Genomic DNA, 26,932 nt, shown 5'->3' on the forward strand with positions numbered 1-26,932 from the left:
TCTCTCTCTGTCGCACACTCCCAGTCTCTCTCTCTCGCACACTCCCAGTCTCTCTCTCTCGCACTTCCAATCTCTCTCTCTCACACTCCCAATCTCTCTCTCACACTCCCAATCTCTCTCTCTCTCACACTCCCAGTCTCTCTCTCTCTCACACTCCCAGTCTCTCTCTCTCTCTCACACTCCCAGTCTCTCTCTCTCATACACTCCCAGTCTCTCTCTCTCTCTCTCACACACACTCCCACTCTCTCTCTCTCTCTCACACACACAAGCTCCCACTCTCTCTCTCTCTCACACACTCCCACTCTCTCTCACACTCCCAGTCTCTCTCTCTCTCTCTCTCACACTCCCAGTCTCTCTCTCTCTCACACACTCCCAGTCTCTCTCTCTCACACTCCCAATCTCTCTCTCTCTCACACTCCCAATCTCTCTCTCTCTCATACTCCCAATCTCTCTCTCTCACACTCCCAATCTCTCTCTCTCTTACACTCCTAATCTCTCTCTCTCTCACTCCCAATCTCTCTCTCTCTCACACTCCCAATCTCTCTCTCTCACACTCCCAATTTCTCTCTCTCTCACACTCCCAACCTCTCTCTCTCTCTCACACTCCCAGTCTCTGTCTCTCGTACACTCCCAGTCTCTCTCTCTCACACACTCCCAGTCTCTCTCTCTCGCACTCCCAATCTCTCTCTCTCGCACTCCCAATCTCTCTCTCTCGCACTTCCAATCTCTCTCTCTCACACTCCCAATCTCTCTCTCTCACACTCCCAATCTCTCTCTCTCTCACACTCCCAGTCTCTCTCTCTCACACTCCCAGTCTCTCTCTCTCACACTCCCAGTCTCTCTCTCTCACACACTCCCAGTCTCTCTCTCTCTCTCACACACTCCCACTCTCTCTCACTCTGTCTCACACACAAGCTCCCACTCTCTCTCTCTCTCTCTCACCCACAATCCCACTCTCTCTCTCACACTCCCAGTCTCTCTCTCTCTCTCTCTCACACTCCCAGACTCTCTCTCTCTCACACTCCCAGTCTCTCTCTCTCTCACACGCACTCCCACTCTCTCTCTATCTCACACACTCCCACTCGCTCTCTCACACACTCCCACTCTCTCTCTCTCTCTCACACACTCCCACTCTCTCTCTCTCTCTCTCTCTCTCACTCCCAGTCTCTCTCTCTCTCACTCCCACACTCCCAGTCTCTCTCTCTCTGACTCCCAATCTCTCTCTCTCTCACTCCCAATCTCTCTCTCACTCACACTGCCAATCTCTCTCTCACGCTCCCAATCTCTCTCTCTCACACTCCCAATCTCTCTCTCTCTCACACTCCCAATCTCTCTCTCTCTCACACTCCCAATCTCTCTCGCTCTCATACTCCCAATCTCTCTCACACTCACCAATCTCACTCACTCTCACACTCCCAATCTCACTCTCTCACACACTCCCAACCTCTCTCTCTCACACACCACCCACCTCTCACTCTCACACACCCAGTCGCTCTCTCACACACTCCCAATCTCACTCTCACATCACACTCCCAATCTCCTCTCACCCTCTCACACTCAACTCACACTCACTCTCTCTCTCCACACTCCCAACTCTCACACTCACAACTCCCACTCTCTCACACTCACACACTCCACTCTCTCTCACACTCCCAATCTCTCTCACACACTCCAATCTCTCTCTCTCTCACTCCCATCTCTCTCTCTCTCACACTCCCAATCTCTCTCTCTCTCACACTCACATCATCTCTCTCTCTCTCTCTCTCACTCCCAATCTCTCTCTCTCACACACCCAATCTCTCTCACTCACACTCCCAATCTCTCTCTCACACTCCCAATCTCTCTCTCTCACACTCCCAATCTCTCACTCTCACACTCCCAATCTCTCACTCTCACACTCCCAATCTCTCTCTCTCACACTCCCAATCTCTCTCTCTCACACTCCCAATCTCTCTCTCTCACACCTCCCAATCTCTCTCTCTCTCACACTCCCAATCTCTCTCTCTCACACTCTCACTCTCCCACTCACTCACACTCTCTCTCTCACACTCCAGTCTCTCTCTCTCTCACACTCCCACTCCTCTCTCACTCACACTCCCAATCTCTCTCTCTCTGACACTCCCAATCTCTCTCTCTCTCACACTCCCAATCTCTCTCTCTCTCACACTCCCAATCTCTCTCTCTCTCACACTCCGAATCTCTCTCTCTCTCACACTCCCAATCTCTCTCTCTCACACTCCCAATCTCTCTCTCTCACACTCCCAATCTCTCTCTCACACACTCCCAATCTCTGTCTCTCACACTCCCAATCTCTCTCTCTCTCACGCTCCCAATCTCTCTCTCTCACACTCCCAATCTCTCTCTCTCTCTCACACTCCCAATCTCTCTCTCACACTCCCAATCTCTCTCTCTCTCGCACTCCCAATCTCTCTCTCTCTCACACTCCCAATCTCTCTCTCTCACACTCCCAATCTCTCTCTCTCACACTCCCCATCTCTCTCTCTCACACTCCCAGTCTCTCTCTTTCCTTCCCTCTCTCTCTCTCTCTCTCTCTCTCTCACTCCCAATCTCTCTCTCTCTCACACTCCCAATCTCTCTCTCACTCACACTCACAATCTCTCTCTCTCACACTCCCAATCTCTCTCTCTCTCACACTCTCAATCTCTCTCTCTCACACTCCCAATCTCTCTCTCTCACACTCCCAATCTCTCTCTCTCTCACACTCCCAATCCCTCTCTCTCTCACACTCCCAATCTCTCTCTCTCTCACACTCCCAATCTCTCTCTCTCTCACACTCCCAATCTCTCTCTCACACTCCCAATCTCTCTCTCTCTCTTTCCTTCCCTCACTCTCTCTCCTTCCCTCTCTCTCTCTGTTTCTCTCTCCTTCCCTCTCCCTCTCTTTCCCTCTCTCTCTCTCTCTCTCCCTCCCTCTGCCTCCCCTCTCTTCCTCCCCTCTCTCCCCCTGTCCTCCCTCCCCCACCTTCTCTCCCCTCCCTTCCCTACCCCTCCCTCCCTCCCCTCTCCCCCTCCTGCTCCCCCCTTCCCTCCCTCCCCCCGCTTCCCTCCCCCTCCCCCTCCCCCCTTCCTCTCCCCTCCCCCTTTCCTTCCTCCCCTTCCCTTCCTCCCCCTTCCCCTTCCTCCCCTTCCCCCCAGTCGCTCTCTCTCTTCCCCCCCAGTCTCTCACTCTCTCTCTTCCCCCCAGTCTCTCGCTCTCTGTCTTCCCCCCAGTCTCTCGCTCTCTCTCTTCCCCCTAGTCTCTCGCTCTCTCTCTTCCCCCCTGTCTCTCGCTCTCTCTCTTCCCCCCCAGTCTCTCGCTCTCTTCCCCCCCGTCGCTCTCTCTCTTCCCCCCCAGTCGCGCTCACTCCCCCCGTCTCTCGCTCTCTCTCTTCCCCCCCAGTCGCTCTCTCTCTTCCCCCAGTCGCTCTCTCTCTTCCCCCCAGTCGCTCTCTCTCTTCCCCCCAGTCGCTCTCTCTCTTCCCCCAGTCGCTCTCTCTCTTCCCCCCAGTCGCTCTCTCTCTTCCCCCCAACTCGCTCTCGCTCTCTTCCAACAACAACATGCCCTCAAAAAAGCCTCGGCAGTGCCGGGCACCCCCAGCTAGTTTAAAATAATTTAGCAGCCAGAAATGCTATTTTATTAATAAATTGTGATCATTGCAATAATATTTAATACACAAACCAAGATTATAATACACAAACCTATAATTACAGTCTCCTCTATTAGACTAACTAACTTTTGATTAATTTAAATAATCTAAAATTGAGAGTTTAAATGTCTGATAACATGAGGAAATCACAAATATGAAGTAAATCCTATCTATATAGAAGTTGGGCAGTAATTAAACCGAAACTACAAAAGGCTATTGGGCAGCAAAGACGGTGACACAAAAAGGCCCTGTTTTCAAACTCGAACAGTTTCTTTTAAAGTTAGTATCCGCTCAGACACAAACCAGTATCTCACTGTAACATAAACGAATACAATTTCTTCATCACTCCCCCCCACCCCCCTTACGCTGTGCAACAGGCACCAGATGTAAAAACTTTCAGGGTCATTGATGGGCAGTAGTTGAGCAATTAGCCCAACTTTTTGCCAGCATGTTGATTTGAATGGGTTGGTGAAACTTGCAGCAAAGCCAATGCCCATTCGGGACTTGACAGATCACAAGTTCGGGATTTAGAGCATGCGCCAAAGGTGGTATGATGGCGTACTCTGAGAGTACCAACTCCGAACTCAGGGCCACTATGATTAGGGCCAGAATGCTGTACTGTTTCTGCAGAATTACTAAAGTTTGGGGAGAGCAAGCTTCATTTCAAAAATTCTCAGTTGCATTGTAGCATTAAAATAAGCAAACAGATTCATATTTCCTATTCTGGCTGGGAGTCTGTCCCCCACATACTATTGCTGAGCCCAATTAATTTCATGAACTGCTGCTGAGAACTTGCGTTATGGTCCAGCTCTCTGAACTTGTATTATTTTGCAAAAAGAGTTAAGCCCTGTGATCCTGTCTTGGTTACTGACTGTCTTGTCAGGATCCTACTTACAGCAGCCATGGATTTTCTGTTTAATCAGGCCAGGTTTATGAGTGAGCATGATAGACCGGTTGTGTTGTATAGGAGTAGAAGGTGTATGGTATAAAGGGCTAGTACTATAGCACTACAGATGTTTTGTTTCAAACAGGTGATAGGAAATTGTAACCTATATTCTTATCCATTCCTCATTCTCCACGTACAATCATACAAAAGACACCTAGAAATATTTCCTGTTTGAGACTTTTGTATCCTGCACATTGAATGGCATTCCCCCATTGAACTTTGTCCAGTTCTTCATTCCAATTGCATCACCTGTCCTCTTTCTTCTTTTGCTGGCCTCAGTCTGCTGTCAAAGCTCTGGTGTTTAGTTCTCCAATATTTTGATAAATATCAGTATGGGAAAGGGCATGATAATGCTATATCAATACAAGTACTTTTTATTATGTTGTCAACTCTCCTAATTTGATTTGATTTTGCTAAGTTTCCATGCAGGCTGTGGGAAAGGGCCTTTCGATGTAAGCTTGCTGTGGAAAAGGTGCTTTACAGTCTCAGTTGCACAGGAGCCTGTGTATAGAAACAGGAGGATAGAGCAGATGAATGCGTGGCTGGAGAGATGGTGCAAGAGGGAAGGTTTCAGATTCCTGGGACATTGGGACCAGTTCTGGGGGAGGTGGGACCTGTACATGTCGGACGGGTTGCACCTCAACAGAGCTGGAACCAATGTCCTCGTGGGGGGCGGGGGGAGGTGGTTTGCTAGTGCTGTTGGGAAGGGTTTAAACTAATTTGGCAGCGGAATGGGCACCAGGATGCAGCATTAGAAAGGAGAAACAAAGTGCACACAGGATGAGGAGAGACAGATAGCACTACAGTAAGAAATAGTACGGTATTAGATGGGGTCAGACTAAGAGAGAATACAAGAAGGTCTAAGACAGGTTTACAGTGCATCTGTGTAAACGCATGAAGTGTGGTAAATAAGGTTGGTGAGCTGCAGGCACAAATAGCCACATAGGAATATGATGTCATGGCGATAATGGAGACCTGGCTCAAAAAAAGGCTGCCTTTAAAGAAGAGGTGGTTTGGATACAGTCAAGGTACATTCCCATGAGAGGAAAAGGTAGGGCAACTAAAGCCAGAGCACCCTGGATGATGAAAGAGATTGAGAGTAAGATGAAGCAGAAAAAGGGGGCATATGACAGATGTCAGGTTGAGAATACAAGTGAGAATCAGACTGAATATAGAAAGTTCAGAGGGGAAGTGAAAAAGAAAATAAGAGGGGCATAGAGAGAGTATGAGAATAGATTGGCAGCTAACATAAAAGGGAATTAAAACATCTATAGGGATATAAATAATAAACGGGTAATAAGAGGAGGGGGTGGGGCCAATTAGGGACCAAAAAGGAGCTCTACGCATGGAGGCAGAGGGCATGGCTGAGGTACTAAATGAGTACTTTGCATCTGTCTTTACCAAGGAAGAAGATGCTACCAAAGTCATAGTGAAAGAGGAGGTAGTGGAGATACTGGATGAGATAAAAATTGAAAACAAGGATGTACTAGAAAGACAGTCTATACTTAAAGTTGATAAGTCAGCAGGACCGGATGGGATGCATCCTAGGATGCTGAGAGAAGCTAAGGAGGAAATTGCGGAGGTACTGGCCATAATCTTCGAATCCTCCTTGGATACGGGGGTGGTGCCAGAGGACTGGAGAATTACAAATGATACACCCTTGTTCAAAAAAGAGTGTAAAGATAAACCCAGCAACTACAGGCCAGTCAGTTTAACCTCGGTAGTGGGGAAGCTTTTAGAAACTATAATCAGGGACACAGTTAACAGTCACTTGGACAGCACGGTGGCATAGTGGTTAGCACTGTTGCCTCACAGCGCCAGGGACCCGGGTTCGAATCCGGCCTCGGGTGACTGTCTGTGTGGAGTTTGCACATTCTCCCCGTGTTTGCGTGGGTTTCCTCCGGGTGCTCCGGTTTCCTCCCACAGTCCAAAGATGTGCGGGTTAGGTTGATTGGCTATGATAAATTGACCCTTAGTGTTAGGGGGATTAAATACATGGGGTTACGGGGATAGGGTGGGATATGTGTTGGTGTAGGGGTTACGGGGATCGGGTGGGATATGTGTCGGTGCAGGCTCGATGGGCCGAAATGGCCTCTATCTGCACTGTGGGGTTTCTGTGATTCTGTGAAGTGTGGATTAATTAAGGAAAGCCAGCACGGATTTGTTAAAGGCAAATCATGTTTAACTAACTTGATCGAGTTTTTTGATGAGGTAACAGAGAGGGTTGATGAGGGCAATGTGGTTGATGTGCTGTACATGGACTTCCAAAAGGCTCTTGATAAAGTGCCACATAATAAGCTTGCCAGCAAAGTTGAAGCCCATGGAATAAAAGGGACAGTGGCAGCATGGATACAAAATTGGCTAAGTGACAGGAAACAGAGAGTAGTGGTGAACGGTTGTTTTTCAGACTGGAGGAAGGTATACAGTGGTGTTCACCAGGGGTCAGTACTAGGACCACTGCTTTTCTTGATATATATTAATGTCTTAGACTTGGATGTACAGGGCACAATTTCAAAATTTGCAGATGACACAAAACTTGGAAGTATAGTCAACAGTGATAGACTTCAAGAAGACATAGGCTGGTGAAATGGGCGGACACATGGCAGATGAAATTTAACGCAGAAAAGTGCAAAGCGATACGTTTTGGTCGGAAGAACGAGGAGAGGCAATATAAACTAAAGGGTACAATTCTAAAGGGGGTGCCTGAACAAAGAGTCCTGGGGGTACATGTGCACAGATCATTGAAGGTGGTAGGGCAGGTTGAGAATGCAGTTAAAAAAGCATACGGGATCCTGGGCTTCATAAAGAGAGGCGTAGAGTACAAAAGCAAAGAAGTTATGATGAACCTTTATAAAATACTGGTTCGGCCTCAACTGGCGTATTGCATTCAATTCTGGGTACCGCACTTTAGAAAGGACGTGAAGGCCGTAGAGAGGTTGCAGAAAAGACTTACGAGAATGATTCCAGGGATGAGGGACTTCAGTTACATGGATAGACTGGAGACGCTGGGATTGTTCTCCTTAGAGCAGAAATGGTTGAGAGGAGATTTGATAGAGGTGTTCAAAATCATGAGGGGTCTAGACAGAGTAAATAGAGAAAAACTGTTCCCATTGGTGGAAGGGTCGAGAACCAGAGGACATACATTTAAGGTGATTGGCAAAAGAACTAAAGGCAACATGAGGAAAAGATTTTTTACGCAGCGAGTGGTTACGATCTGGAATGAACTGCCTGAGGCAGACTCAATCGTGGCTTTCAAAAGGGAATTGGATAAGTACCTGAAGGAAAAAAATTTGCAATGCTACGGGGAAAGAGCGGGGGAGTGGGACTAGCTGAAGTGCTCTTGCAGAGAGCCGGCACAGGCATGACAGGCTGAATGGCCTCCTTCTGTGCTGTAACCATTCTCTGATTCTATGATTTTGTTTGGTTTTGATTGATTCATGCTCAGTCCCCAGTTCCTGCTCATAAGATTTGTATCATAAAAAGGGGCATTTGATTGTAGTGCATATTAAGTTGTGCTGTGATTTACAGTGAGCTGTGTTTTAAACGACAGAAAACTCATTATCAATCCCATAAAGTGTGAGTAGGTGATTTTTAGCTGAACATAAACACTTAGGTAGATGGTACTTATTAGGCTTACATTTTCAACACAGTATATTTGTAAAGATTTGCCACTTGCATTTTAGTTTTTTTTTACAAGGTGCATGAATAGTTTTTGACTGTCGACAGTGCACAGAAACTCAATCTACTGTATTCTGCCCACAGCTTTTACCGTTTTGTGCTGGAGCCTGAACTCATCTTCACAGCTGACAACTATTTATCAACAGGACCTGTGGCCAAATTTCTTGAAATGCCTGAAATGCCCTTGCTTACCCTTAACATGATTACACCTGAAAGTTGGTTGGTAGAATCTTTACACAGCTCCTATGACTTGGACAATATTCACTTAGAAGAAGTAAGTGTCTTTTCAGGGACTGAAATAAAATTATAAAATTGTGCTGCAAGGTAGTTTGCATGATGGGGGATTTGCTTTAACAAGTAATTTGCTGATTGTGATTATTGCTTTACGTACTTGAAAATAATTGCAAACATCCTTGTCAATAATATAAGAAGTCACACAACACCAGGTTATAGTCCAACAGCTTTATTTGAAATCACAAGCTTTCGGAGCACTGCTCCTTCATCAGGTGAAGTGGAGAAATGCATAAAGACACAGCTTATATAACTGCCATTTATCACACCTCGGCAGAGAGATAATCACAGTAATCAAAGGTGTGAATGGTGTCCAAACAGGTCAGTCAGGAAAACATTACATCAAAGAACAATGCGGTGGGGTCACAAGGGGTCAAATGTTGCAGATGCTGGGGTCTGTATGAAAAACAAAAAAACAGACAAAAACATTTTTTTTGCTGGAAATCACAGCAGGTCTGGCCGCATCTGTGTAGAGAGAACAAGCCAACGACAACTCGAGTCTGGATGACCCTACATCAGGTGGGGTTACATGTAGCGTGACATGCACCCAAGATCCCAGTTGAGGCCGTCCTCATGGGTGCGGAACTTGGCTATCAGTTTCTGCTCGAAGGCCGCCTTGGAGAATGCTTACCCGAAGATCGGAGGCTGAATGCCCTTGACTGCTGAAGTGTTCCCCGACTGGGAGGGAACACTCCTGCCTGGCGATTGTTGCGTGGTGTCCGTTCATCCGTTGTCGCAGTGTCTGCATGGTCTCGCCAATGTACCATGCTCCGGGGCATCCTTTCCTGCAACGTATGAGGTAGACAACGTTGGCCGAGTCACATGAGTATGTACCATGTACCTGGTGGGTGGTATCTGTGTTGATGATCTGGCATGTCTTGCAGAGGTTGCTGTGGCAGGGTTGTGTGGTGTCGTGGTCGTTGTTCTCCTGAAAGCTGGGTAATTTACTGCGAACGATGGTCTGTTTGAGGTTAGGCGGCTGTTTCAAGGCGAGTAGTGGAGGCGTGGGGATGGCCTTAGCGAGGTGTTCATCGTCATCGATGACATGTTGAAGGCTGCGAAGAACATGGCGTAGTTTCTCCGCTCCGGGGAAGTACTGGACGACAAAGGGTACTCTGTTGGTTGTGTCCCGTGTTTTGTCTTCACAGAAATCACAGAAATCACAGAAACCCCACAGTGCAGATAGAGGCCATTTCGGCCCATCGAGCCTGCACCGACACATATCCCACCCGATCCCCGTAACCCCTACACCAACACATATCCCACCCTATCCCCGTAACCCCACGTATTTAATCCCCCTAACACTAAGGGTCAATTTATCATAGCCAATCATCCTAACCCGCACATCTTTGGACTGTGGGAGGAAACCGGAGTACCCGGAGGAAACCCACGCAAACACGGGGAGAATGTGCAAACTCCACACAGACAGTCACCCGAGGCCGGATTCGAACCCGGGTCCCTGGCGCTGTGAGGCAACAGTGCTAACCACTATGCCACCGTGCTGCCCTTCTGAGGAGGTCTATGCGATTTTTCGCTGTGGCCCGTCGGAACTGTCAAGGTGTGATAAATGGCAGTTGGAAAGATTACCTGTAAACATCTGACATTATTCTCTGACTATATAAGCTGTGTCTTTATGCATTTCTCCACTTCACCTGATGAAGGAGCAGCGCTCCGAAAGCTTGTGATTTCAAATAAAGCTGTTGGACTATAACCTGGTTTTGTGTGACTTCTTACATTTGTCCACCCCAGTCCAGCATCTCCACACCATGACGACCGTCAATAATATCAACCACCGAAACATTAATATGCATTGTATACAGGACTTCAGCACCAATTAAAAGTCAACTTTTAGGTAGTCTTTCAGATGTTTTAATTTCTTCTTTTCCTTTCTTTTACTTCACTGGAAGTTCTAGCAGGAGTGAGAATTTGTTTTATTGCCTAATCTATTACTTTAAAAAGGCCAGTTAATAACCAAATAACTGTCTCTTCTTGAATTGCCCTTGGAAATTGGTAGACTTGGAACTGTCTGTGATTGGGATTACAGAAACATGGCTCCAGGGTGGCCAAGGCTGGGAACTCAACATCCAGGGGTATTCAATATTTAGGAAGGATAGGCAAAAAAGAAAGGGAGGTGGGGTAGCATTGTTGGTTAAAGAGGGGATTAACTCAATTGAAAGGAAGGATATTATCTGATGATGCGGAATCTGTATGGGTGGAACTGAGAAATATCAAGGGGCAGAAAACGTTAGTGGAAGTGGTATATAGACTTCCAAACAGTAATACGGAGGTTGGGGATGGCATTAAAAGGGAAATTAGAGAAGCATGCAGTAAGGGCACAGCAGTCATCATGGGTGACTTTAATTTACATATAGATTGGGCTAACCAAATTAGTAAAAATACTGTGGAGGAGGAATTCCTAGAATGTTTACGGGATGGTTTTCTGGAACAATATGTCGAAGAACCAACCAGAAATCAGGCCATCTTAGACTGGGCATTATGTAATGAGAGAGGATTAATTAGCAATCTTGTTGTACGAGGCCCCTTGGGTCAGAGCGATCATAATATGATAGAATTCTTCATTAGGATGGAGAGTGAAGTAGTTGACTCGGAGACTAGGGTCCTGAATTTAAATAAAGGAAACTACGATGGTATGAGGTGCGAATTGGGTAGGATTGATTGGAGAATGTCACTCAAAGGGTTGACGGTGGATAGGCAATGGCAAACATTCAAAGACCGCATGGATGAACTACAGAAGTTGTTCATCCCAGTTTGGGATAAGAATAAAACAAAAAGGGTGACTCAACCGTGGCTAACAAGGGAAATTAGGGATAGCATAAGATCCAAGGAGAGGGCATATAAATTGGCCAGAAAAAGCGGTAACCCTGAGGATTGGGAGCAGTTTAGGATTCAACAAAGGAGAACAAAGGTATTAATTAAGAAGGGGAAAATAGAATATGAAAGTAAGCTTTCAGGGAACATAAAAACTGACTGTAAGAGCTTTTATAGATATGTGAAGAGAAAAAGATTAGTGAAATCAAGTGTAGGTCCCTTGCAGTCAGAAGCAGGGGAAGTTATAATGGGGAACAAAGAAATGGCAGACCAATTAAATGCATATTTTGGCTCTGTCTTCACAAAGGAGGACACAAATAACCTCCCAGAGATGTTGGAGAACATAGGGTCTGATGAGAGGGAAGAACTGGAAGAAATCAGTATTTGTAGGGAAATGGTGTTAGGGAAATTGACGAGATTGAAGGCCGATAAATCCCCAGGGCCTGATAATCTACATCCTAGGGTACTTAAGGAGGTGGCCCTAGAAATAGTAGTTGCATTGCTGATCATCTTCCAAAATTCGCTAGAATCTGGAACTGTACCCATGGATTGGAGGGTAGCTAATGTTACCCCACTATTCAAAAAGGGTGGTAGAGAGAAAGCGGGGAACTACAGACTGGTAAGCCTGACATCGGTAGTGGGGAAAATGCTAGAGTCCATTATAAAAGATGTAATAGCTGAGCACTTGAAAAACAGTGACAGGATCGGACAAAGTCAACATGGATTTACAAAAGGTAAATCGTGCTTGACTAATCTACTGGAATTTTTTGAGGATGTAACTGGGAAAATAGATAAGGGAGAACCAGTAGACGTAGTGTATTTGGACTTTCAAAAGGCTTTCGATAAGGTCCCGCATACGAGATTAGCGTGTAAATTTAAGGCACATGGGATTGGGGGCAAGGTATTGACTTGGATAGAGAACTGGTTGGCGGACAGAAAGCAGAGAGTAGGAATTAATGGGTCTTTTTCCGAGTGGCAGGCAGTAACTAGTGGGGTACCGCAGGGATCGGTCCTTGGACCCCAGCTATTCACAATATACATTAATGATCTAGATAAGGGAACTAGCTGTAATATCTCCAAGTTTGCAGACGACACAAAGCTGGGTGGGCGTGTGTGCTGCGAGGAGGATACAGAGAAACTCCAGGATGATTTGGACAGGTTGGGTGATTGGGCAGAAGTGTGGCAGATGCAATATAACGTGGATAAATGCGAGGTTATCCACTTTGGTGTCAAAAACAGAAAGGCAGACTATTATCTGAATGGCAATAGGTTGGGAGAAGGGGAAGTGCAACGAGACCTGGGTGTCCTTGTGCACCAGTCGCTGAAGGTAAGCATGCAGGTGCAGCAGGCGGTGAAGAAGGCAAATGGTATGTTGGCCTTCATAGCGAAAGGGTTTGAGTACAGGAGCAAGGATGTCCTGCTGCAGTTGTACAGGGCCTTGGTGAGACCACACCTTGAGTACTGTGTGCAGTTTTGGTCGCCTTATCTGAGGAAGGATGTTCTTTCCATGGAAGGAGTTCAGCGAAGATTCACAAGGCTGATCCCTGGGATGGCAGGAATGACGTATGAGGAGAGATTGGGTCGATTGGGCTTATACTCGCTGGAGTTTAGAAGAATGAGAGGGGATCTCATCGAAACTTATTAAATTCTGACAGGTCTGGACAAACTAGATGCAGGTAGAATGTTCCCGATGGTCGGAGAGTCCAGAACCAGGGGTCATAGTCTAAGGATAAGGGGTAAGCCATTTAGGACAGAGATGAGGAAGTATTTCTTCACCCAGAGAGTGGTGAACCTGTGGAATTCTCTACCACAGAAGGCGGTTGAGGCCAAGTCTTTAAATATATTCAAGAAGGAGTTAGATATATTTCTTAGAGCTAAAGGTATCAAGGGATATGGGGAGAAGGCAGGTACAGGGTACTGAGTTTGGATGATCAGCCATGATCTCATCGAATGGCGGAGCAGGCTCGAGGGGCCGAATGGCCTACTCCTGCTCCTATCTTCTATGTTTCTATTGGTGCCTCTGCAAAAAGTTACATATTATCTCAATAGCCTTTTTAAAAAAAAGCCCTGATAGTTTAGACCAACTTAGAATTTTAAAATAATTGAAGTTCTGATGTTTGTCAAAATGGCTCCTGGGCATTCTGCTCCCTAGGGAGCTCCTCATTGTGCATCTCTATCCTTGGCCGTCCGTTGCCATCCTTTGCCCTTTCTCTCCAAATCTCCTCTCTTCCACTGTTTAAGTTCTGCTGGCTCTTATAGTGGGTGCATTTTAGCCCTAACTACAAGTTAACTGCTAGTTTAAACCGCCACTGCCCACCCCCCAACCATGTCTGCTTGCTGCTTCTCTTATTGAGCTTCTGGATCTCTTCTCAAATTTGGCTTTCAATTTCCTGGACTTCTCTGGACACCAAGATTACACTTCTGCACTGAACTACACTGTAAGACTCATCTGCTGTGTCTCTGATCTGCTGCTTTGTGCTTAAATTTTAAGGTAACTTTGATCAGCTTAGAGCCCTTCCCCATGGCTACTGTTCCTTGCTGAGCCTGTGACGGGCCTACTGGTTCTACTGGTTTTTCAGCTTTTGCTACAGCCCGGTTCCTGACTAGCATTTCACTCTCCTGGGCAGAAGTACATTTCTCCGCAGCTTCTGGATCTTATGGTGACCTCCAACTTCACCATCATCTTTCTGCCCCGCAATTGATTCTACACATCTCCTAGATCTTTATTCCCACGGAAATACCTCCAACCTCCGCTCTCTACCCTTCAAATAGCTTCTGGATTTCACGTGCCTGCTACACCTATCTCCGAACTTGGACAACAGTTCGTTGATGCTCCATGGTATACTGACACCACCCTACCTACGTCAACTTTATCGCACCACAGGACCTCTGACTTCAACCCTGGACTCCCTCCTATTGTCTCCTATCTATTCCCTGTTACTACCAGGATATATGTATATCCTAATAATTGGTTCGTAACCAGGGCTACGTAACTTGAGTTTTCCCCGTGTCCATTCACATGTGCATTTTGGCTGCCACTCCGGACACGAGCCCATCACTTGTATTTCTGCTTTTTTCTCCCCTTTTTTTTACTTCTTTTCTCTCTATCCCTCCTAAAACCCCTCTCTGCTGTTGTCATGCCTCCTTTAATTTCTCCCCTCTCAGGTACGCTGCCCTCCCAAATCCCTACCCCAATTCTTCAATACTCCTCAACCTTCCTACTCTCCTGCCGCCATCCCAGGCTTAACTTCCTCTTAGATAAGCCTACAGCTTCCCTCTGTGCCTCGCTTGGCATCCTATGAAGGGCCCATTGAGGCACTCGTCACTGTCTCCTTAGGAGCAGCAACCCCAACTGCCCCATCCTACTCTCTCGCTGGCCATCCTGCCCAGCGCACCCACTGTGGGCTAATCTTGCCAATCTTCTCCCCGTCCAACTCACCCCTCCCAGTGCTGACCCTGTGGACTCTGCTAGCAGTTCAGCTATCACCACCCCTCTCCGCACCTCCCTCCAGAATGTCCATTCACTTGTGAACAAGGTCCTTGCCATCCATGAGCTTATTGTGGGTGATTGCATCAACATCATGGCCTTGACGGAAACCTGGCTGAAGCGTGATGACACCTCACCCCTAAATGAAGCCTCCCCGCCTGGCTATTCCTTCCACCACTTGCCCTGCCCAGACTGTGGTGGCGGTGTGGCTTTTATCACTAAATCACACCAATTTCCAGGGGAAATTCAATAAGAGACAGTTATTTGGTTATTAACTGGCATTTTTAAAGTAATAGATTAGGCAATAAAACAAATTCTCTGTCCCCCTACTCCTCTGGAACGTTCTCCTTCTTTGAGCATTTCACCTTGTTCCGCCCCTCACTTCTCATTTAAAATCCTCGTTCTCTACCACCCACCCAAGCACCATAAAAATTTTCTCACCGATGTATCTTCACAGCTTTCCTCCCTCAGCCTCTGCACCGAGCATCGTTGGTGATTTCAACCTCCCTCTCAATTCATCATGCACTCTCTTCTCTGAGTTCACTGCCCTCCTACCCTCCCTTAATCTCTCCCTCCATGTAAACTCCCCTATCCATATTCACAGCACCCCCTTGACCTTGCCATCTCACGTGGCCTCGCTACTCCCATCGTGTCAATCACAGATAAGGCCATTTCTCTGATCACTTTCTTGTATTGCTCTCCACCCACATCCCCCATCCCTCCCAACACTACTTCCTTCTGTGTCTGCCCCTGGAAAAAAACTCTCCCAATTCACTTACAACTGCACTTTCAAAATCCCAACTGTCTAGCCTTTGGCCTTCCGTTCACCACAACATTTCTGCAACTACTGATCTGTTCAACCACACCCCCACCTCCACCTTTGATGCCCTAGTTGCCACTAAAACCATTGCTCTCCCCATGGTACGGCCCTCATTTCCGCTCCCTTAAGTCCAAGGGACGCAGACTTGAACGGCTTTGTCGGACAACTGGTTTAGCCATTCACTGCTCTCGTCTGCCAAAACTGTTCACTAATCCAAGATCATCCTGGAATGCAAAGATAACCTTCAGCTTCTTTTCTCTACTGCAAACCGTCTTCTTAAACCCCTCTCCCCTGCCTCCTCCACCCTCACTTCCAACAAGTGTGAGGAGCTCATGGACTTCTTTATCGCTAAGATTGCGACCATCCGATCAACTGCTTCTGCTACTTCCCTCCCTGCCCTAGCCCTGAACTCACATCTTTCTCTAATTTCTCTCCTATCTCCCCTCATGCCCTCTCTGTGCTCATCTTGTCCATGAGACCTACCTCCTGCTCGCTTGACCCTATTCCCACTAAATTGCTGACCACCCAACTTCCTTTTCTGGCTCCCATGTTAGCTGATATTGTTAACGGTTCTCTCTCCTCAGGTACTGTCCCCCTCTCCTTCAAATCTGCCGTCATCACCCCTCTCAAAAAAACAACCCTTGACCCCTCCATCCTTGCAAACGAGCGCCCCATCTCCAACCTCCCTTTCCTCTCAAGTCCTTGAATATACCGTCATCTCCCAAATCCGAGCCCAACTTTCCCGGAACTCCATGTTTGAATCCCTCCAATCAACTTACTGCCCCAGTCACAGTACCGAAACGGCTCTTAAAAGTCACAAATGACATCCGATGTGACTGTGACCATGGTAAGTTTCTTGTCCTTCTCGACCTGTCTGCAGTCTTCGACGCGGTTAACCACACCATCTTCCTTCAACGCCTCTCTACCGTCATCCAGCTGGGTGGGACTGCACTCGCCTGGTTCCATTCATATCTATCTAATTGTAGCCAGAGAATCACCTGCAATGGCTTCTCTTCCCGCTCCCGCACTGTTATATCTGGTGTCCCCCAAGGATCTATCCTTGCAACACCCATCCCCTCACCCCGCCCCTATTTAGAGTCATAGGGGTAAAAATTCAGTATCGCCCCATTTGGGGCGCAATTATCAGCCGGGCGCAAAGATTAGCGCCTGGCGCTAATTATCGCCTCCGACTGCAAACTTGTCTTTTATCGACCCTGGAGGTGACTGGAGCGCCAAATCAGGCACTTCACACCTGTCTTAAGGCGCAAAGGCCGAGGAGCGAGGCACTACCTCAGAGCACTGGCAAAGCTCATGTGATGTCAGTCAGCAATGGAACACAGACACAATGGCGCTGGCCAGTTCTTAAAGGGGAGGGTTGATCTTGCTCTCCATCCACATCCTGCTCATTGCAGCCTTGAATCTCGGCCTGGAGCGACCTGCTGGAAAGAACAATGGAGAGACCCAGGGAAAGAGCTCAGAGTGCAGCCCCCACAGTCTCTTCTAAATCGATACAAGGAAGGGCAAATCAAAATGAACCTGCAAAGTGCTGCTCCGTACCCAACACTCCTTCACACAGCATTGAATCTCTCCAGAAGTCTTTCTCTCTCTCTCTCTCTCTCTCTCTCTCAGAATGCATGGTGCAAAAATGTCACCAACAAAAAAAGGCAGGAAGCGGTCGCTTTTAAATAGCGCTCCCCCAGTCCCTTCATGACTGCAAAATGCTCCCCTCAACCTGTTGTTGCTAGCAGCAGATGGTAAGGCAGGGGGCGCCACTCAATATCTGGTCCGTGGCGTTGCACACTCAACTGACGTCATGATCTGTCGGCGCAGGAGATCCTGGCAGTAGTGTTTAGTGCTGCCACAAAATGTCTAGTTTATTTCATGAGCGGCGCAAAACATCGCCACGCACGGGCGCTAGTTGCTTTGCGTCCCATTAGCACCCTCTTAAGGTGCTAACAGGAGGCGCAAACCAACTGAATTTTTCCCCCATAGAGTCACAGGCCTAGAAATTCAGTATCGCCACGTTTGGGGCAGATTGCTGCGCGTGCTTCAGTGCTGGCCCATGCAAGTGCCAGTGTATCGGCCGACCAGGGAGTGCCTGTGCTCTGTCAGGTTGGCAGCATTCCTGCTGCCAACACTGTCACTCCTCCACTGCAGCTGCCACCACCCGTAGGCCAGACTGCTGCCGCCCAAGCAGAGTTGGAGCAGTCAGCAGCCGGGCCCTCCAGGCCCAGAGCTGGTCCAGGCCATCCCCCAAGGGCATCTGCCGACTCACTATCTGACCCTCAGCAGCCTTCCCCCAGCCTTGCTGCAGCCACTGGAGTCCCATTGAGGAGGAGCTGCAGGGCAGGAAGGGGCCAATCGCGCAAGCGAGGCGGATCACCCTCGCAGGCCAAAAAGTAGGAGGTGTGGCAAAATGTTGAGTTTTTTATGAAGGCCGAGAATGTTGTGTTTGTTTTTTCTGAAGGCCGAGGATAATGGTCATTTTTGTTTAAGTGTTTTGTTCATTTTCTCCAGGTTGAGAGAGCCAGTTATGCGTCTGCCTGTTTTTTGGGGGGGTTCTCTGTATTTGTTTGTCATGCAGGACGGGCACAGAGTTTGTTAAATAAAAAATTGTCTTTATTCAGATTGTCCATGTTTGCACTTTGAACTATTTGTTGCCTTGACCGCCTCAGGGTTTGCGGAGCGGCTCCATTCATGTTCTTTCAATGGCACAAGCCATTCCCTGAGAGGGGGCCTAGAACCGACTTGCAATAAGCCGCTGACGGACGGCCCTTGCACTTTGTGCCTCCCTCCCATCTTGGTGCTCCTCCTCCTCCTCCTCCTCTGGTGGTCCTCCAATGTCTGCTGGCAGTGGCTGAGTCCTGAGGATAGCCAGGTTGTGCAGCATGCAGCACACTACAACAAAATGGGAGACTCGCTCAGGCGAGTACTGAAGGGCTCCCTCGGAATGGTCAAGACAGCGGAACCGTTGCTTCAGCACGCCGATTGTGTGCTCAATGATGTTCCTGGTCGCTTGATGGCTGTCATTGTATCGTTCTTCAGCAGGGGTGGTGGGCGCACGGAGCGGGGTCATCAGCCAGGTGCACAAAGGATAGCCCTCGTCCCCGAGAAGCCAGCCTCCTGGGTGAGCCGGGGCTTCGAAAGTGTCTGCCACAGAAGTCTGGCGCAGGATGAAGGCGTCGTGGCTGCTGCCTGGAAAGCGGGCATTGACAGTTAGTATGAGCTGCCTGTGGTCACACACCAACTGCACGTTCAGTGAATGGTAGCCCTTCCGGTTGCGGTAATCCTCGGCATTCTCTAGAGGCGCCCGCAAAGCCACATGCGTGCAGTCAATGGCGCCCTGGACCATGGGGCGCCCGCTATTCTTGCAAATCCCGTTGCACGCTCTTGCTGCTTGTCCAGGGTCATGGGGAAGGAAATGTACTGACGTCTCCTTCTGAAGAGGGCATTCGTGACCTGGCGGATGCAGCAATGCACCGCGAACTGGGAGATATTGGCAATGTCCCCAGCAGCGGATTGGAAGGAGCCGGTGGCATAGAAGTTGAGAGCCACTGTCACCTTCACCGCCACCGACAGAGACGTCCTGCTCCTCAGCTGAGGCTGCAGATCTCTCTGAAGCAGATGGCAGATCTCAGTGACCACCTCCCTTCTGAATCGAAGCCTCCGAATGCACTGCTCCTCAGACATGTTGAGGTAGGAGAAATGCTGGCGGTATACCCATGGAAGGTAAGGCCTCCTGTGCCAACGCCTGTTGGCCCTTCTCCGTCTGGCCATGATTGGCACTCTCTCTCGGTGTCGCTGAGCCCTTTCAATGCAATGCAGAAACCGAACGTTTCCACCCATTGCAGCCCCCATTATATGTGGCCACTCAAGGCTATGACACTGAAAAATAAATCCAACTGCAAAGCTCTGGCCTGAAGCGAGAAGTACCTGTGCGAGTGCTGAGTCAAAGCAGAAAGCTCTCTCCCTTTGTCTCTCTCCAAATATCTCTCTCTCACACAGAAGGAGTGGAACAAAATGGCTGCCACAAAGAATGCAGGAAGAGTCCCCTTTAAATAGCGCCCCCCCAGCCCCACAGCGACTGGGAACCGTTCCACTCAACCAGTCGCTGGGAGCGCCAGGCGCAAAGAAGGGGGGCGCCACTGAAGTTCCGGTTCGGGGCGCACCAAGGGCATTGCACCATGAAATTACGTCAGGATCTGCGCGCGCAGCTGAGCGGGTGCTGCGGTTTTGCGCCGCCGCTAATTCTTGACTCAAGTTCGCGAGAGGCGCAGATCGCGCCGCGCCCGGGCGCTAGCCGCTTCGCGCCCCACTTCTCGCCCTCTTAAGGCGCTAGCGGCTGGCGCTACCAACTGAATTTCTAGGCCATAGAGTTATACAGCACAGAAAGAGGCCCTTCGGCCCATCGTGTCTGCACTAGCCATCAAGCTCTTTCTATTCTAATCCCATTTTCCAGCACTTGGTCCATAGCCTTGTATGCTATGGCATTCCAAATGCTCATTTAAATGCTTCTTGAATGTTGTGAGGGTTCCTGCCTCTACCACCCTTTCAGGCAGTGAGTTCCAAATTCCAACCACCCTCTGGGTGAAAAAGATTTTCCTCAAATCCCCTCTAAACCTCCTGCACCTTAACTGGAAACTATACCCCCTGGTTATTGACCCCTCTACTAAGGGGTAAAGTTCCTTTCTACCTATCCTATCTATGCCACTCATAATTTTGTACTCCTCAATAAGGTCCCCCCTCAGCCTTCCCTGCTCTAAGTAAAACAACCCCAGCCTGTCCTGTCTCTCTTCATAGCTGAAGCGCTCCAGCCCAGGTAACATCCTGGTGAATCTCCTCTGCACCCTCTCCAATGCAATCACATCCTTCCTATAGTGTGGCGAGCAGAACTGCACAGAGTATTCCAGCTGTGGCCTAACTAGCGTTTTGTACAGCTCCATCATAACCTCCTTGCTCTTATATTCTATGCCTCGGCTAATGAAGGCAAGTATCCCATATGCTTTTTTAACCACCTTATCTACCTGTCCTGCTGCCTTCAGGGATCTATGTACATGCACACTAAGGTCCTTCTGGTCCTCTGTCCTTCCTAAGGTCCTACCATTTATTGTGTATTCCCTTGCCTTGTTAGTCCTCCCAAAATGTATCACCTCACACTTTTTAGGGTTAAATTCCATTTGCCACTGTTCTGCCCATCTGACCAACCCATCTATATCGTCCTGTAGCCTGAGGCTTCCCTCCTCGCTACTTACCACTCCACCAATTTTCGTCTCATCTGCGAACTTACTGATCATACCTCCTACATTCATATCTAAATCATTAATGTACACTACAAACAGCAAGGGACCCAGCACCGATCCCTGCGGTACACCACTGGACACAGGCTTCCAGTCACAAAAACAACCTTCGACCATCACCCTCTGCCTCCTGCCACTAAGCCAATTTTGGATCCAATGTGCCAAATTGCCCTTGATCCCATGGGCTCTTACCTTCTTGACCAGTCTCCCATGCGGGACTTTGTCAAAAGCCTTACTGAAGTCCATGTAGACTGCATCAACTGCACTTCCCTCATCCACACATCTAGTCACCCCCTCAAAAAAATTCAATCAAATTGGTTAAACATGATCTCCCCCTGACAAAGCCATGCTGACTATCCTTGATTAATCCTTGCCTCTCCAAGTGGAGACTAATTCTGTCCCTCAGAATTTTTTCCAATAATTTCCCTACCACTGATGTTAGGCTCACTGGCCTGTAATTCCCTGGTTTATCCCTATTACCCTTCTTGAGTAATGGTACTATGTTAGCTGTCCTCTAGTCCTCTGGCACCTCCCCTGTGGCCAGAGAGCTTCTGAAAATTTGTGTCAGAGCCCCTGCAATCTCCTCCCTTGCCTCACGCAGCAGCCTGGGATACATCTCGTCTGGGCCTGGGGATTTCTCCACTTTTAAGCCCGCTAAAACCGCTAGTACCTCCTCGCTCTCAATGCTAATTTGTTCAAGTATATCACAATCCCCCTGCCTGATTTCTATGCCTACATCGTCCTTCTCCATAGTGAACACAGATGCAAAATATTCATTTAAAACCTCACCGACATCTTCCGGCTCTACACACAGATTGCCACTTTGGTCCCTAATGGGCCTTACACTTTCCCTGGTTATCCTCTTGCCCTTAATATACTTATAAAACACCTTGGGATTTTCCTTTATTTTGCCCACCAGTGTTTTTTCATGCCCCCTCTTCCCTCTCCCAATTTCTTTTTTAAGTACCCCCCTGCACTTTCTATACTCCTCTAGGGCTTCCACTGTTTTTAGTCTTTTGTATCTGCCAAAAGCCTGCCTTTTTTTCCTAATCCATTCTTGTATATCACATGACATCCAGGGTTCCCTGGGCTTGTTGGTCCCACCCTTGACCTTTATGGGAACATGTTGGCATGATACTCTCTCTATTTCCTTTCTGAAAGACTCCCACTGCTCTGATGTGGATTTTTCTACAAGTAGCTGATCCCAGTTCACTTTGGCCAAATCCTGCCTTATCATATTAAAATTGGCCTTCCCCCAATTTAGAACTTTTATTTCCGGTCCATCTTTGTCCTTTTCCATGACGACCTTAAATCTCACCGAATTATGGTCACTCTCACCAAAATGCTCTCCCACTTCTACCACTTGCCCGGCTACATTCCCTAGAATTAGGTCCAGTACTGCCCCCTCTCTTGTAGGACCTTCTACATGCTGGCTCAAAAAGCTCTCCTGGATGCACTTCAAGAATTCCGCACCCTCTACGCCTTTCACACTCTGACTGTCCCAGTTAATATTGGGGAAGTTGAAATCCCCTACTATTATTACCCTATTATTTCTACACTTCTTTGAGATTTGCCTACATATCTGTTCCTCTATCTCCCCCTGAAGGTTTGGGGGCATATAGTACACTCCCAGCAAAGTGCTTGCCCCCTTTTTGTTTTTAATAAGTTCTACCCATATGGCCTCCTTCGAGGAACCTGCTAAGATATCATCCTTCCTTACTGCAGTAATTGACTCCTTGATTAATATTGCGACATCCCCTCCTCTTTTACACCCCCCTCTGTCTCACCTGAAGATTTTATACCCCGGAATATTGAGCTGCCAGTCCTGCCATTCCCTCAACCATGTCTCTGTGATAGCAACAATATCATACTCCCATGTGTTCATCAACACCTTCAATTCACCTGCCTTACTCGCAAGACTCCGTGAATTAAATGCCATCCTCCCTTGTGCCATTACATATTTGTTCTGCCTTCCAGACTGACTTGTTTTTTCTCTATATTTGGCTGTGCATCACCCCCTACTATAGCTCCACTCCGTATCCCATCCCCCTGCCAAGTTAGTTTAAACCCCCCCCAACAGCACTAGCAAATCTCACCGCAAGGATGTTGGTCCCATTCCAGTTCAGGTGCAACCCGTCTGACTTGTACAGATCCCACCTTCCCCAGAAACAGACCCAGTGATCCAGGAAACTAAAGCCCTCCCTCCTGCACCAACTCTTTAGCCACGCATTCATCTGCTCTATCCTCCTATTCCTATACTCACTAGCACGTGGCACTGGAAGTAATCCAGAGATTACAACCTTTGAGGTCCTGCGTTTTAATCTACCTAGCTCCATAAATTCTTGTTGCAGGACCTCATCCCTCGTTCTGCCTATGTCATTGGTACCAATGTGAACCACGACCTCTGACTATTCGCCCTCCCCCTTCAGAATGCCCTGCAGCCATTCAGTAACATCCTTGACCCTGGCACCAGGGAGGCAACATACCATCCTGGAGTCATGTCTGCGGCCGCAGAAACGCCTGTCTGCACCCCTCACTATTGAGTCTCCTACCACTATTGCCCTTCCACTCTTACTCCTCCCCCCTTGTGCAGTTGAGCCACCCACAGTGCCGTGAACTTGGCTCTGGCTGCACTCCCCAGAGAAACCATCACTGTCACCATTTTCCAACACAGAAAAACGGTTGTTGAGTGATATGCACTCTGGGGCTTTCCTGACTACCTACCTGCCCCCCTTCTTCTGACTGGTGGCCTCCCATTCCCTCCCTGCCTGCACTTTCTTAAGCTGCGGGGTGACCACATCTAAAAAGGTGCTATCCACATAACTCTCAGCCTCACGGATACACCGTAGTGCCTCCAGCTGACGCTCGAGCTCCGAAAACCAGATCTCAAGTTGGCCAAACCATTGGCACTTACTGCACATGTGGTCATCCTGACTGCAAGAAGCATCTAGGAATTCCCACATGCAGCAGGCCATGCAACGCATGGGACTGAGGTCCCCTGCCATGCTTTTAATTAAAAAACTCTTACCTCAAATTTAAACTCTCAGATTCTCGCTCTCCCGAACTATCTTAACTATGAACTACTGTACAAGGAATAGACTTAAAATTATAGGGAAAAAAAAGCACTCACCCACTGCTCACCAATCAGCTTCTTCCCCTACGCCGGCATCACTTTGGAACACGTATGGCCTAGAAATTGAGTTTGCGCTGCGCCAGGGCTTTAGCGCCGGAAGTTAGCGCCGGCGCTAAGTCCCTTTGCGCGCGCTAAAAATTCAGTAGCGCCGCGCCCAAACGGCTGCCGGCGCTACTGAAGGGTTTTAGCGCCTGAAAACTGGCGCAACGCGCCGCATTGCGGCGCTATTCCGGCGCTGCGGCGCCCGCTGCGGTGCGGCAGGCTCGGGAAGTGCAGGCCTCCTCCTTCCGTTAAGGAGGAGCTGCCTGCACCCGGCCGCGGCCCACGCAAATCTCCTCAAAAATGAGCCCGGCACCTCGGACAAGTGCCGGGCTTGCATCTGTTCCGGGGGGGGCGGGGGGAGAAGTCCGGGGAGGGAGCTGCGGGCAGGCGGCCGGCGGGAAAGCGGCCGGCCGCCGCGCCTCCTTAAAGCGCCGGTGCAGACTCCGGCAACACTCGTTTGCCGGAGTCTTAGTTGCGGCTGCCACTGGCGAGGCGGCCGCAACTGAATTTCGGCTTGGGGCCGGGTTACCACGGCAACCGGGATGCTGCGCACACCGATGACGTCATCGGTGCCGGCGCAGCGCTACCGGTCTACCGCCGCGGAAGGGCCCCAGGCAATTTAGGAACCGGCGCCAATTGCAGCGCTAGGCCCTCTAGCGCCGCAAAGTCGGTGCTAAGGGCACTGAATTTCTAGGCCGTATATCTTTTAATCTACACCAAGGCGCTTAAATTTAGACGCCCAAGTTTGGAAAAAAGCGAGAAATAGAGAAATACTCACCAACCAACCACTTACCTGCTTTCTGGTGACGTCACACTTCGATTACTTTTTACTTCTTTACATCTCAGCCGCTCTCCAGCCGCTCCCGCTGTATTTACTGCCGCCGAAGTCTCACTCACTCCAGCCGCTCCCGCTGTATTTACTGCCGCCGAAGTCTCGCGCTCTCCAGCCGCTCCCGCTGTTTTCACTGCCGCGGAAGTCTCGTGCTCTCTAGCCTCTCCCGTTGATTTTACTGCCGCCGAAGTTTCGCGCTCTCTAGCCTCTTCCGTTGCTTTTACTGCCGCCAAAGTCTCGCACTCTCCAACCGCTCCCACTGTTTTTAGTGCCGCCGAAGTCTCGTGCTCTCTAGCCTCTCCCGTTGCTTTTACTGCCGCCGAAGTCTCGCGCTCTCTAGCCTCTCCCATTGCTTTTACTGCCGCTGAAGTCTCGCGCTCTCTAGCCGCTCCCACTGCTTTTACTGCCACCGACGTCTCCCGCTCTCCAGCCGCTCCTGCTGCTTTTACTGCCGCCGAAGTCTCGCACTCTCCAGCCGCTCCTGCTGCTTTTACTGCCGCCGAAGTCTCGCGCTCCCCAGCCGCTCCTGCTGCTATTACTGCCTCCGAAGTCTCGCGCTCTCCAGCCGTTCCCGCTGCTATTACTGCCTCCGAAGTCTCGCGCTCTCCAGCCGCTCCTGCTGCTTTTACTGCCGCCGAAGTCTCGCGCTCTCCAGCCGTTCCCGCTGCTTTTACTGCCGCCAAAGTCTCGCGCTCCCCAGCCGCTCCTGCTGCTATTACTGCCGCCGAAGTCTCGCGCTCTCCAGCCGCTCCCGCTGCTTTTACTGCCGCCGAAGTCTCGCGCTCTCCAGCCGCTCCCGCTGCTTTTACTGCCGCCGAAGTCTCGCGCTCTCCAGCTGCTCCCGCTGCTTTTACTGCCACCGAAGTCTCATCTACATGCTGCCTCTCGGCGACATCATCCAAAAACACGTTGGCCCAGAAATTCGGGCCGGGGGCTTCCCGCGGGTGCAAGCCCCCGACCTGCACTTACCTTGCGCACCGGCCGTTGAGCTGTGGGCCCCCGTGGAATTCCAATCCGGGGCCTGGTCCAGCTGCCGGCGCGCAGTGCTTGCGTATCCCAGGGGCGCAGTTAGTTCGAAGCGTCCCCTGGGCCATGGGGAGCCAATCGGAGCAGGAATGCTCCATTCATAAGCCTGACAGGAAGAGCTGTCAAGACTTATAAATACTACGGCCCCAAAATAGCATTAAATCTTCAAATACATTTTAAAAAAACATCACATTTTTAAAATAAACTTTAAATTACACGAAATAACTATTTTAAATAATAATTTAAATTTTTGAAAAAAATAATGTTATTTTCTAACGGGGCTAAAAATAAACTTACCTTGCTTTAAAGTATTTAAAAATAATAAACCTGTGGAAAAAATGTTTTAATTTTAATTAATTCACCACTTACCTTGTAAAAAGCAGGCCTTACGCCTGCTTTTTACATTTCTAAATTCTGCAGGCTTACTTTCCCGGGAAAACCTGTAAAAAAAAAACGAAGTTCGATGCGAACGCGCAGCCCCTCCTGCGCACGCGTTCGACCTCTGAACCCCTTCGTTCAGAGGAGCGGAAGTGCCGGTTTCCCGCGCATGCGCAGTGCATACACACCCCGTGCGTACTCACCCATGGAGACCCGAATTTCTGGGCCAGTCAGCTTCCACATGTACGCTAAAGACACTCAGCTCTACCTCACCACCACTTCTCCCAACCTCTTCACTGTCTCTAAATTGTCAGACTACTTGTTCAGCATCCAGTATTGGATGAGCAGAAATTTCCTCCAACTAAATATTTGGAAGACCAAAGCCATTGTCTTCAGTCCCTGCCACAAACTCCATCCCTCTCCCTGGCATCTGTCTGAGGCTAAACCAGACTGTTCGCAACTTTGGTGTCATATTTGACCCCGAGATGAGCTTCTGACTGCATATCCGTGCCATCACTAAGACCACC

The 26,932-nt window shown here is 48.9% G+C and overlaps 1 protein-coding gene across 1 annotated transcript in view; it reads left to right on the plus strand.

The window, feature by feature from the left end:
• Window positions 1–26,932, plus strand: part of LOC147111533 (UDP-glucose:glycoprotein glucosyltransferase 1-like) — a 680,288-nt gene that overhangs the window by 447,928 nt on the left and 205,428 nt on the right. The window contains exon 20 of the mRNA XM_085999896.1: window positions 8,355–8,544. Coding sequence (XP_085856022.1) covers window positions 8,355–8,544 — 190 coding nt within the window. The remainder of the gene's footprint in view (window positions 1–8,354; window positions 8,545–26,932) is intronic.

This window comes from Somniosus microcephalus, chromosome 10 (assembly GCF_052327205.1).
Source record: "Somniosus microcephalus isolate GS21.2 chromosome 10, FLI_Smic_1.0, whole genome shotgun sequence".
In the NCBI taxonomy this organism is placed as follows: domain Eukaryota; kingdom Metazoa; phylum Chordata; class Chondrichthyes; order Squaliformes; family Somniosidae; genus Somniosus; species Somniosus microcephalus.